This window comes from Acinonyx jubatus, chromosome D3 (genome assembly GCF_027475565.1).
Source record: "Acinonyx jubatus isolate Ajub_Pintada_27869175 chromosome D3, VMU_Ajub_asm_v1.0, whole genome shotgun sequence".
Lineage (NCBI taxonomy): Eukaryota > Metazoa > Chordata > Mammalia > Carnivora > Felidae > Acinonyx > Acinonyx jubatus.
This window is the reverse complement of record NC_069392.1, coordinates 67875886-67888187: the sequence shown is the minus strand read 5'-3', so window position 1 is coordinate 67888187 and position 12302 is coordinate 67875886. Positions and strand designations below refer to the sequence as shown.

The 12302-nt window shown below is 47.9% G+C and overlaps 1 protein-coding gene across 1 annotated transcript in view; it reads left to right on the top strand.

The window, feature by feature from the left end:
• The window catches only part of MYO5B (myosin VB), a 230963-nt gene that overhangs the window by 92740 nt on the left and 125921 nt on the right, over positions 1 to 12302 (top strand). The window contains exons 7-9 of the mRNA XM_053205589.1: positions 599 to 680; positions 6029 to 6136; positions 9601 to 9710. Coding sequence (XP_053061564.1) covers positions 599 to 680; positions 6029 to 6136; positions 9601 to 9710 — 300 coding nt within the window. The remainder of the gene's footprint in view (positions 1 to 598; positions 681 to 6028; positions 6137 to 9600; positions 9711 to 12302) is intronic.

Below are 12302 nucleotides of genomic sequence, written 5' to 3'. Positions count from 1 at the left end.
GGGTACAGGTCTGATCTGGCTGTGACTCTGTCCAGACTCTTCTCTGAACACTCCTTGAACCTCCTTATTCCTTTGCTCAGGCCTCCTGAAGCTCCCCCCACTGCCACCACTCTGCCAACTTAATGCAGGTGTAGCCTGAGTGTCTGCTCTAAGTCCTGTCTCCGTCTTGGACTTGATGTGACTGCCCCAGCCTGTCATGATGGGCAAGGGCATAGCTCTGACTTAGTCCCAAGCCTCCCAGGGGAGAATGGGAGTCTACTGCAGGCAAGTTACGATCTGTGCAACATGAGCCAGGCAACACGGATATCTGAGCAAGTGTGTGTTGTCTGACCATTCCACTATTTGCGAAAGAGCAGTGATGTTCTATGTGGGAGAAAAAATACACTAGAGGTAAAAATCTTGAAGCTTGAAGAAGGCCCCATAATAGTGAAAGAGAAGTCCGGGGGTGGGAAGTGAAGGTGGCAGAGGGTGTGGAGGAAAACCTGAGCAGAAGTCCTGACCTCTGTCATGGGACCGCCGGACCCTGGGATTAGAACAAGTGAGGGGACGATCTTGGGGGTCACTGCCCTAAACCTGTTAAACTTTTTCCCTCCTTCAGGCAGATGACGAGCGGAATTACCACATCTTTTACCAGCTCTGTGCTGCTGCCAGTCTCCCGGAATTTAAGGAGCTTGCACTGAGTACGTAATGTGCGTGTGTCTGTCCTCGGGTGGGCTGCTGCAGCACCAGGTGCTACATCTAGAGGCGCGGACTGGAGGAAGGGTGCTCTGCTCAAAGCCCTCCGTTGTGGGTTCTTGTCCCAGCTCTGCCTCTACGTGGGCACTTCTCCCCAGACCTCGTTGAGCATCAGTACTCGATCCATAAAATTGGGCTAATTGCACCCAGGTTGCCTGCCACAGAAAACATTTGAGAGGATCAGAGGCAGGGGGCAGAACAGTATTTTGCAGAACGCAAAATACTTTCCATGCATTGTTTTGAAAAACGTTTCCACTTTAAACTTTGCAAAAAGTGTGTCCCCACCGTGAGGATCTAGAGATTTAGCTAAGGCACATCGTGTAATTGAGCTAGTGAGTTTTAGGTCCCTTTCAAGGATGGAGATGAAGAAAAGGAGGGAGGGAGAGGCCGGAGCAGGATGAAGATGGACGGCTGGATGGCACAGGATATGATGGTGTTGGGCTGCGGCGACTCTGGTTTCTTCTGAGCAGGTGGGGCGCTGTGGCACCCACGCACGGGAGTGTCGCAGGGCGACACGGAGTGACTAAAAGCGCCTCTCCACTGAGTCACCTGGCTGTTGCCATGAGATAAAAAGACAACCTTTCAGTTGTCTGCTAACACTGTGTGCCGCAGCCTGTCGGCAAGTTTAGTTTGCCTGGAGGCTGTTGACATGGAGCTAGGGCAAAGCAAGAGGCGTGAGCAGGCTTTAGTTCGAGATGCCACCAACGGAGGGCCTCGGCTTGGGGCCTGGGGCTTTCCCCCTTCCAAGCCCTGGGACTTTGTAAGGAATATTGATGGACTCCGGGCTGGAGTCCTCAAAGCCATCTCCTGACAGATGCGTGTGACGTAGGCAAGCCCGGGGGCCGTGCAGCATCCTGTGTGTGCCAGGTGACCTGTCTCTGGTCTCTTGGGTGTCTTTTAGGTGAGGGCAGGTTCAATAGTAGCAGCTGGCGTGACAACGAGCTGGGTGTCTAGACAGAGGCCGGTTGGTCTTTGTGCAACTGTGAGAGAAATAGACTGCTGGGGCTTTGCTGTTCGTGACCCAAATCCTAGCTGTCTTGAGGGCCCAACACCAGATCCCCCTCTGACAGCTCCAGCCTGTGCTCCTAGTAACTAAAGCACACCAAGTGGTTCAAACCTCAGTCTGTGCTCTTAACTCTCTGCTTCACTTATGACTTCCTACAGCACTTGGTACCTGGGCATGCAGTTTAGCCTTGGGTCCTTCGTTTGTTCATCGAACCCTACGAAGGTGATGGTAGGTACTGTGGGTGTAGTGCTGAGCATAACCATCGTGGGCCCTGCCCTTGCTTAGCTTACAGTCAGTTATAGTGCAGAGAGAGAAGGGTATGCTGAGTGAAGCGGAGCGGAGATACATCAGAAGGTTCCCCAGGGAAGTAAATTGAGAACCAAAGTGGGAAGCCCAGGATGGCATATATTATGCTGGCCTTCTGCTATACTCTAGTCAGTGTTTACAAATCTGAATCTCCCCCACTGAAGCTATCAACTCCTTGAGGACAAGGAGGGACCGGTACAAGCCTTGTTTGATGAGCACCTCCCTGAGCTGGCACCTTGGGCTCTGATGTTGGCTTATGGCCACAAGTGACCAGGAATGTAGGCCACGCTAAGGGCTTTTGTCCCCCCACCTCTTTCCTTCCCAAAGTGGGGACATGAGCCCAGCTAAACTTCTCAGAGCCAGCCTGCAGGGGATCAAAACTTTTTTAAAGGTCATTTTTGGGGGCGCCTGGGTGGCTCAGTCTGTTAAGCCGTCGACTTCGGCTCAGGTCATGATCTCGCGGTCCGTGAGTTCAAGCCCCGCGTCGGGCTCTGTGCTGACAGCTCAGAGCCTGGAGCCTGTTTCAGATTCTGTGTCTCCCTCTCTCTGACCCTCCCCCGTTCATGCTCTGTCTCTGTCTCAAAAATAAATAAACATTAAAAAAAAAAATTTAAAAAAAAATGTCATTTTTGTAGAAAAATAAACAAGTTCTGGCGAGATCCTTTGTATTTGGACCATTGTATCCCAAATGTAACTTTAAGGAAATAGGAAAAAAAATCCTAATTTTTTTTTGCACTTATGCAAGTGCACTGAATTAAACAAAAAATAGCTTTTCCATATTCTTTCTCTTGGCCTCTTCCTTGGGCCTCTGACTGGAGCAGTTGAAAACTACCCAATTCGATCCATTTCTTGCACTGTTCTACCTATGTGTGCCCTCCAAGAACATCTGGAACGAAGCTGAGAGGTGTTGAGCTCTTGTGCTCAGGGGTGCGGCCGTGTTCGGCCTCGTGGGTGCATTGGCTGTGAGCTCTGAAGCTTGGCATTTAGTTCCGCTGATAACACTGGCTGAGTGGCTGGAAACCTGAAGTAAATGAGGGACTGGCCAGTGGTTCCTAGTGGATATTTAGACTGCCTTGCCTCCTTTTCCCTTTTCTTCACCTAAAACATGCTACTCAAGTATACAGATGTCTCTGCAAGACTCTTGGCCCAGCAAGAGTTTTGTGCATTTGTCTGAGCACAGGGGAGATTTGCAGCCAGTCGTCTGTATTTCCCTCTGCCCTACCCTATTGTTGGTGGCCTGTTGCATTAAAATGACCTCAGGATGAGATTTAAAGAAAAGTACTCCAATAAGTGTCTGCAGTGTGAATAAATGATGGTAAAAAAGAGGTATAATGGGCTTATATTTCCTTAAATATAGCCCTTAGGTAATGAGGAATAAATTCATTTCCACTTCTATCGATAGTTTTATAAAAAGCCTCTCTTGAACAGTTAGAACATAGCCTCCCAGGTGAAGTGCTAGCCCTCGGTCATGGCCCCTGATGGTCGGTCCGCTGCTCTAATCACTGGGCTCACACTTCCTCAGTGGTCTAAACACTGTCTGACCCGGCATCTGCCTGTTGAGCCAGTTACTAGGGGGCTTTGTGGTATATTTCTCCTTAGAAATGCTGAGTAAAGAGAGAGCCAAACTGGAGGATGAGACGTTGCTCAGGTGAGATGGTCAGTGATGACTTCATAGGCTGGAAAGGAGAGCCAGGACCCAAGGTGGCTAAGCAGATGTCAGAGAACCTTCTGCTGTTGGGATGTCTCTTACAAGGGTCTGGAGTGTGATGGGGACACAGGCGATTGCAAACCTAAAAGCTGATAATTTTGATTGGATTCAAATCATTTAGTAGAGTGAGCTGTGACTGACCCAGGGGACCCCTACAGTGATGAGCCTGAGCCAGAGGAGGTTCCCCTGGTGGGCCTGAGTTTGGGAACTGGCAGCAGGGAAGGTGGGGGGGTCTGACTCAGAACATCAGGTCGTAGGCCCTGGTTGTTGACCATGAAGGGTCTTGGTAGATGCTGAAAATGCCTCCTTTCCTCCAGCAGAGAGGTCTGGTGCCTTCCTTTGGAGTCTCCGGTGCCTGTTTTTCTGGTGTGTCAGAAAACTGACACTGATAACTTTTGACAACGAGTTAGGTTGTGTTTAGGACAAAACCATGTCATAAACAACCCTCTCCACAATCGGGTGACCAAGTAGTGGGCTCTCCCAGGCCTGGCCAAAGTCTGGGTGAGTCTGAGTGATCCCTTCAAGCCTTATGTCCCTCAGTTTGCCTGTCTGAAAAATAGGAATAAATATGTGCAATCATCTTCATGTGGGCCCTGCCAAAATCATCAAAGGAGGTACTTTGAAAGGTGAGTGAAAAGGAAAAATGAACGGATGCTTTTCATAAGCCTTGGAAACTATTGTGTCCTGTGCTAGAGCTTGTGGGGTGATTAGATATAAGAGAGGTGAGTTTGGCACCTTCCAAAGAGACCTTCCTTCCTAACAGTTCGCCTTTGCTGTGGCTGTCAGTGAGCCCGGGGCTCAAGTCCTTCCTCTCCCAGCTCTAGTCCTCAAAGTGTGTTTGGGCTACTCCCCCAGGAAGCCTTCTGTCATAAGCTATGACTGATACTCGGCGCCCCATCCCTGTGGGCAGTGCGGGTCCTGGCTCAGGCTGTGTGGGCGGGGCTTGGGTCTGGCTTCTGCCACTTCCTCGCTGGGCCTGGCAATGTGCACTTACCCAACGAGTGTGGCTTGGAGCAGAGGGTGCAAGGTGGGGAATGGAAGAGACCAGAAAGGAGAGGTAGGCAGGGCCCCTGTGGGCCTGGACCGAGAGTAGAGCTGAGGAATGACAGTGAGGAAGCCGGTGGATCTGAGACCAGAGATGTGGAGGCAGCCCTGAGTCCGGAGGGGGAGGAGGAGGAACCTGCAGCTGCTTCACAAAAGACCCTTGAGGTCCTTTCAGGGTGCTTGACCCCTGTCTTGGGGGCATAGGGGTAGGGAGGGGGTCTCTAAAGGGCTTTAGATAGGGTTGCAGTGTGATCAGAGTTACCAGCAATTTGAAAGTGGACTCGACAGGAGAAGGAAGGAGACTGGGTTAGTCTTTGGCAACAGTACCCAGACAGCAGGTGCTGAAGGTCAGACCCCGGCGATGACAGGGGGAGCAAGGAAAGAGACTCAAGAAATTCTTAAGGGATCAAACGGGCAGATCAAGGTGTTGAGGGAGGACCGGGAATCACAATGAAATGGACTCTATGCATGTTTAACTGATGCGTGCTCAAACGGTACGAACTCAGATCAAGGTGAAGTAATTGGGTCTTTACAGGAGAAGAGGAACACCAGCCAGTGTCCAGCTTTGGCATCTTGTCAAACGTACATTTAGAAATTCTAAACACTGGTCAGGATGGTATTCCACAAAGGTACTGTATTTTCTGGAAAATGTGATTTTCTGAATTCTGACGAGGTGCTCTTGTTACCCTAAATGCCGACTTCCCAGTCTATTGTGCAGCTACTACCCAGGGCTTGTTGCATTTTTGCCCCCCTTCTGGGGTTGGCTCTGACTCCTAAGGCAGAACTGAGACCCCTCCTTGCCACTTGTCCCCCAGGCTGTTATCAGAGGCCTGACTGAGGAGGAATTGAACTGGAGGTGAGAGCAAAACACAAAACAAGGGTCTCAACTCGCTTCTGTTCACCTGTCTGAAGAACTCGGGTGCCCAGCTTGGTAGAACAACTGAGTAAAAAACCCGGTGAATCCTGTAAATTGAACTACCTGTGACTATCTCATTCACTGTTTTTCACATGCTGGTTTTATACAAACACGACAGTGCGTTCGGTCAGCATGGTGTAACGTTCTGTGTTTCCTTATCCAGTTTTCTCTCCATTTGCCATTGTCAATAAAGGTGATACCTTAAATGGTTCCACATGCGGCTGGGAGTAAAACTTCACCTGGGATGAGTAGACATCCTCTTGGGTAGTGATCATGGGTAAACCGGGATGCCTTTCCTCCTCTCCTCCCACAGCATGCGCGGAGGACTTCTTCTATACCTCACAGGGAAGAGACACGTGTATCGAGGGTGTCGATGATGCCGAGGACTTTGAGAAGACGCGGCAAGCCTTCACACTCCTCGGTGAGCAGCTTCTGAGTGGGAACAGGCCCAGAGGATTGATTTCGTGTAGAGTAGAAAAGCCTGACAGTGTCCCGCTTGGCCAACCTTCATAAGCCGATAGGGAAACCCTCTTGCCCTCAGTGAATGTCCTCCCACTCTTACTCCATCCCAACCCTCGGTTCCGAAGTTTAAGAACAGCTTTGTTGATATGTCTTAAAAATCAGGGATTGTGAGTTGCTGTCTCAGGCACTGCAAGATAGCCCTTTTCGCTTCCTCAGGCCATCAAAGCCAGTGGAGGAAAATGAAAAAGAGCTACATCCTCCTGTGCTGTGGTCTGGGTTTAGAGGCCATGTGTTCTGGCAGAAAAAGCATGTCTTTTGGACCAAATCACCCATGTACCTCAGTCATGGGATCTGAGTTGGAAACAGACTATATAAAGGTCTGGTGGCACCCTCATAACACAGTGTCACTTCTTTTGTCACTGTTTCTGTACTTCCAGATTTCTGTGTCTTTATGGGCATAAAGGGCCGTAGAGTGAGAGAAAACTCCTCTCCCTTGCCCTTTCTTAACTGGGAAATTGAGTCAAGTCCTGGGACCTGCAGCCAGAAGAAAACAAAGTTTGGCAAAGCAGCCTGTAATTCATGAAGTTGTTCAGGATGGGCCTTGTGTTTTTCCCCAGCCCCTTCTGACAGAGGTAGACATTTGGCTTGTGAGTCATGTGACTACTCCAGAGCAGCATTTCTTAGGTTCTTTGGTGGGAATCTGGCAAGTCTTACCCAATGTCTAAATAAAACATGGCCAACCAGGACTTGCCCTAAGGTCGATATGGGTAGAACCAGGACTTCATGTGCTGAAATCTCAGTGCTGTTCACTTCTCTGGATAACCAGTGGGTAGACACAGTTTGTCTTTGGTACCCGTGAAATAATCGGGACATAAAAGCCACACTGGTTATTCCAACAGTTGATGATTATTAAAAGATTATTAAAAGTATAAGAGGATTTTAGGGGTACAGAAATAGCAGGTGCAAAAGAGTCGCTGCTCCCTTTAGGGCAAGGAAGAACAGCTAGTACAGGAACTGTTGTTGCCTGGCTGAGATGTCAGTCCGTGGTTACCACAAGATGGGGTGAAGAAACTTGCCGGAGGGTGTGGCCATTGCTGGTCGGTCTGCACAGGGAGCCTGCAGGTGCCCCAGGGTGTGGTGGAGCCAGAAGGTCTCAGAAGCAGCTGCTAATGGGGAGACTGTGGCTTGCAGGCATCGCAGCGGCTCATCTGGGGAGGTTGCCGTGCTGCCGGGATGAATGATAACTGTAGCGGACCGGAACCAAGAACAGGCCTGTCTCCTTGCTGCTCTTGCATCACTGAGTCACTACAGTGCTCTTTGACCAAGCTGGACATTCCACCATGGGCAAAGGGGAAATGTTGACAGGGTCTAGCTCCAGTATCACAAAGTGGGACAGATTTGAAACAGGTAATAAATTGATAAGTGGCACCCCTGAGCTCTCCCACACCCCATCACCATTGTAGCCTTCAGCTGGGAAGCCGGTTTGGAGGGGACTTGATGCTCAGCAGGGTAACATTCTGCCCAGTTTGTCAGGAGGAGGCCCCTGGCGGCTGCCCCTGTATTGCTACTGTGAGCAGTGGGCACACACTGATCGGGGGAGAAGTTGGTTCCCTCCAGGGCCTCTAAGAAACCTGGGTACTTGTGTTCACAAAGCAAAAGGCATTTGCAAATCTATTGTAATAAGCCTTTCTTCTTTACTCTTCGATAAACTTGTCTACTTTTTTACTCTGGGGTTGACAAACTTTGTTAAAAACAGGATTATAAATATTACTTGGGGCCCTTTGAGTCACGTGGTTTTTGGAGCAGCTATTCAACTTTGCTGCTGTAGTGTAAAAGTGGCCAGAGACACAACGTAAATGAATGGGCGTGACTGTTCTAATAAAACTTTATTTACAAAAACACACTGTGGGCTATAGGTCATAGGTTGCCAACCCCTTTTACTCCTTCAGTTTTATTGTTTGGTTTTTGTTTACTAGTGCAGGAATCCTAACTATTGTTAGGATTTAATAGTCATTTGATATCTACTACTTACATTCCTACCATGACAGGGTGGTGAAGGCTTTGGAAACTGACTAGTACTTCCAAGAGGACTTACTTGAGAGCAGGACACTCTGAGCTCTGATCCAAAGCCTAGTACAAGCCTCCTGTCTTGTCTGGGGTAACAATCTCCGGCCTTTAACCTATCTTATTTTCTTCAGTCTTAATCAGTTACAGTAAATTCTTTGGCCTCGAGCTCTTTGTTTCTTAATTAGATTAAATGAAACTAGATATTTGAATGGCTCCTGCATTTCTGTAGACCTTTGGGAATACTGGCAGTCTGTGTAACAGCCATCAGTTCACTTCCATTATTCATGTTCCTGAGCCACCCGTGTGCCAAGGCAAGAACAGGGATTCGTTATATTGCTATTTCTTTGTATATTTTAAAAGTTCATATTAAAAAATTAAAAAATAAACCCCTGCCCCTATGAAGCCTAAACAGCAATGGTCATCTCTCATTAATAAAGTCTAGGATCCATTTGTCCAGTTCATGCTTGGGTTGTCCACTTTGTGGATGGTTTTTAATCCTAGTGGGTGACATCTTTACTGTCCACTTATATTGGTGTCACTTTTTTTTTTTTTTTTTTGGCCTGAGTAAAGTATTGCCTTAAAAATTGCAGCTGGAGAGAAATATGGGAGACCACTGTATTATTTCTTAAACTGGGGTAGGTTGACTAGTGTTCTGTTACTCTGTATCCTGTTTTTTTATAGGTCTGATTTTGTATTCAAAAATAAATGATAACGCCTTAAATCTAAAGATAAATTTTAAGAGATCATGTATGTCTTTGATAACTTAGGTACTCAAATGCGGCATCAGGTGTTTGCTGCCACAGCGGCTGCAGGTTCGGTGTGTCTGTAACTGAAGGAGCATGGAGCACGGCCCCAGCTGAGAGCCAGCTGGCTGTCCAGCTCCAACAACAGCACTCCCAGAAGTTTCTCCTCTTCCTCCCCCATTGGCACTTGGGATGTGGGACACAGATGTTTGCTGGATATTGCGTTTAGAGAGAAGTGACTACAGATAAATGGCCATTGTTATTAAACTCATGAAAACGTCCATAAAGTATTTGGTCGAGATGAAGACGAAAATGAGTCTGTGTGATTGCTGTCTCTCCTTTGCTCTTAGAGAAGTTAAAATGGTAGCATAACCCATCTGGTTTGAACAAGACAATCAGAGTGAGGATATTTCCCTTTTAGCCCAGGGAGCCCCTTTGCCCTCTGAGCTGTTACTATGAGTGGTAATTACTTGGTGAGGAGCCTGGATCATTTTAGGAAGCCCAGGAAGGAAAATCAAGGAAAAAAAATTTTTTTAAGTCCTTAAAAAAAGGGTAAAATGTCCTTTCTATCCTACCATGGATGTTAAGTGTCATTCATTCTTCTTTTTTTCAGGAGTGAGAGAGTCCCATCAGATAAGCATTTTTAAGATAATTGCTTCTATCCTGCACCTTGGAAATGTGGAGATTCAGGCTGAGCGTGATGGTGATTCCTGTAGTATATCAGTAAGTTGCACACCAGCACCCAAGATAAAACATACACAATTTACTCTGCTCTTACAGTTTTATACAACTGAAATGTGTTTTTACGCTCAGAGGACACTCAGAGGTTATTCATTCTTAACAATAATGGCTTCTGTTCTTACTGATAATTTTTTATTTTTTATTTTTATTTATTTTTTTAAATTTTTTTTTCAACGTTTTTATTTATTTTTGGGACAGAGAGAGACAGAGCATGAACGGGGGAGGGGCAGAGAGAGAGGGAAACACAGAATCGGAAACAGGCTCCAGGCTCTGAGCCATCAGCCCAGAGCCCGACACGGGGCTCGAACTCACGGACCGCGAGATCGTGACCTGGCTGAAGTCGGACGCTTAACCGACTGTGCCACCCAGGTGCCCCTTACTGATAATTTTTTAAAAGAACACATCCTTTTCAAATCAGTTGCCATCAAATTTCTGTCACCGAGGGGAGGGAATTTAGGGGCTATTAAATACTTTTTTTTTATGGATTGCTTTTGCAAGTACACTGAGGTCCATGGAATTCTACAGAGTGTTACCAATCCATGAGTACTTTCTGAACTCCTGACTAAGGTCCATGCAGCAAAGAGATGGACATCATGGACATCATGTTGGACATCATGCTTGGACATCAGGAAGGAGATGAAGGACTGTCTCCAAGGAGCTTACAATCTAATTGGGCGGACAAAAGATAACCACACTTAGCAAGATTTTGGCAGTATGCAGAATATTGAGACATCTATGCGAAAGTATTATAAACTGTGAATTACTCCAAGAATGCTCATAGTGACTGTTATTTTCCTGGTGCCCAATGTAGCACCAGATATGTGCTACATAAAAAAAAATGTCTGGGCGGTGTTGGAGTGGGTACCAGTGTGGTCCTAGAGAGACAGCAGCTGGGGTGTGCTCTCTGGTATTTAGGTCAGTCTAGTCTCTCCTCTTAATAAGTGAATCTGCAACTGTTGATTATAGACCTTTCCTTGGCCCCTTAGTGGCTAAGTCTTGGGGAGATGCAAAGTATAATTCTTGTTCCCAAGGATGTAGAGTTTAGAAACCTGGATCTTGGGAAAAGACAGAAGACAATACTATAGAATACAAATGTGGGCATGTGTCCATGCCACTCACACCTGATGCTTTTTCAGTTGAACGAATATTTATTTCCTGCTGTTTGCTTGGAGTTAGGGCTTATCAGAAGTTGAAATTGGCCCTGTCCTTAGAGGAAGACCTGAACTGTAGTTGGCATCTGGCATCCCCTCCCCACTGCCCCATACGTTTTCCCTGAAAGAGAAATGGTCTTGGGGGTGGGAGGTCTCCTGGGCCCATCAAGGCTGCCACCATCCTTAGCATGGAATCTGCCACCTAGCGAGAGCTTTGAGGCTCATGCACCTGGGCTCAGTTTGAAAGGAGGGAACATTGGAGCTTGAGCAGTGTCAGGTGACCGTCGGGGTGTCACTGTGACATTGGGGTGTGTATGTTGGGTGGGTGGGCAGTGAGGTTGGCAGCGATGGTGCTGTGAGAGCACCTGGGTGATGCAAGGAGGCCCTGTGCCTTGGCAGTGTGGGGAATGGGCCCCCAGTGTGAGCCAAGCACTCCCCGAGACTGAGGCCTTCAGGCCAGTGAACTCTTGCTCCCATGTCTTTTTCCTTGTGAGGAAGGCATAAGGGGTCGGTGCCTGGGTGGCTCAGTCTGTTAAGCGTCCAACTTCAGCTCAGGTCATGATCTCGCAGTTCATGGGTTTGAGCCCCTCATTGGCTCTGTGCAACAGCTCAGAGCCTGGAGCCTGCTTCGAATTCTGTGTCTGTCTCTCTCTCTGCCCTTCCCTACTTGCACTCTCTCTCATTCTGTCCCTCAGAAATGAATAAACATTAAAAAAAAAAAAACTTAAGGGGTCTGTGCCTAACCCACTCACATACCCCAGTAAATGCCCCTTGGTTTCTTAGGGCAGCTGTGTATGTCCTGGTGTCCGGGACAGCTGATATTAGAAACGTTTGCTTTGAGAAACTCCTGGTTTGGGTTGGTGAGGTACAGGAAAGGTGACACACATTCCCAACATTCCTCCCCCCCCCTCCCCCCTGCAGTCTCCTCCTCCCCCATCATGGATTTCTACAGCGTCTGTACCTGTTCTGCATGGTGCCTAGCATGGTTGCAATTTTGCATTTTCTGTGGGGTGGTTTGCCACATGTCTCTCTCCCTTGAGGGAGTCCACAATCTACAAAGGCAGCTACTGTTTCTTAATTATTGTATCTCTAGCACCCAGGATGGTGCCCAGCACTTGGTAGGTGCCTGATTGGCTATTTGATCAATGCCGGTTTCCCCGACTAAACTCGAAGGCCGTGTCTGATTTGTTCTCTCTTCCAACTTGACACATGTTGGCACCCGGAGTGTTTCTGTAAACACTGCAGGAAGGTGGGGATACCGAGGCTTACACTTGGAGAAGAGTGGACGGAGGATACAGTTATGGAGGGGAGGTGGAAGTCTGACAAGTGGAAGCTGGGATACCTATCTCTTAGAGCTAACAGGAAGTCAGGTTTTTGAGCACAGTTACTTGCTCTTTCATTGTCCTCCAATTAGAGGCTGCGT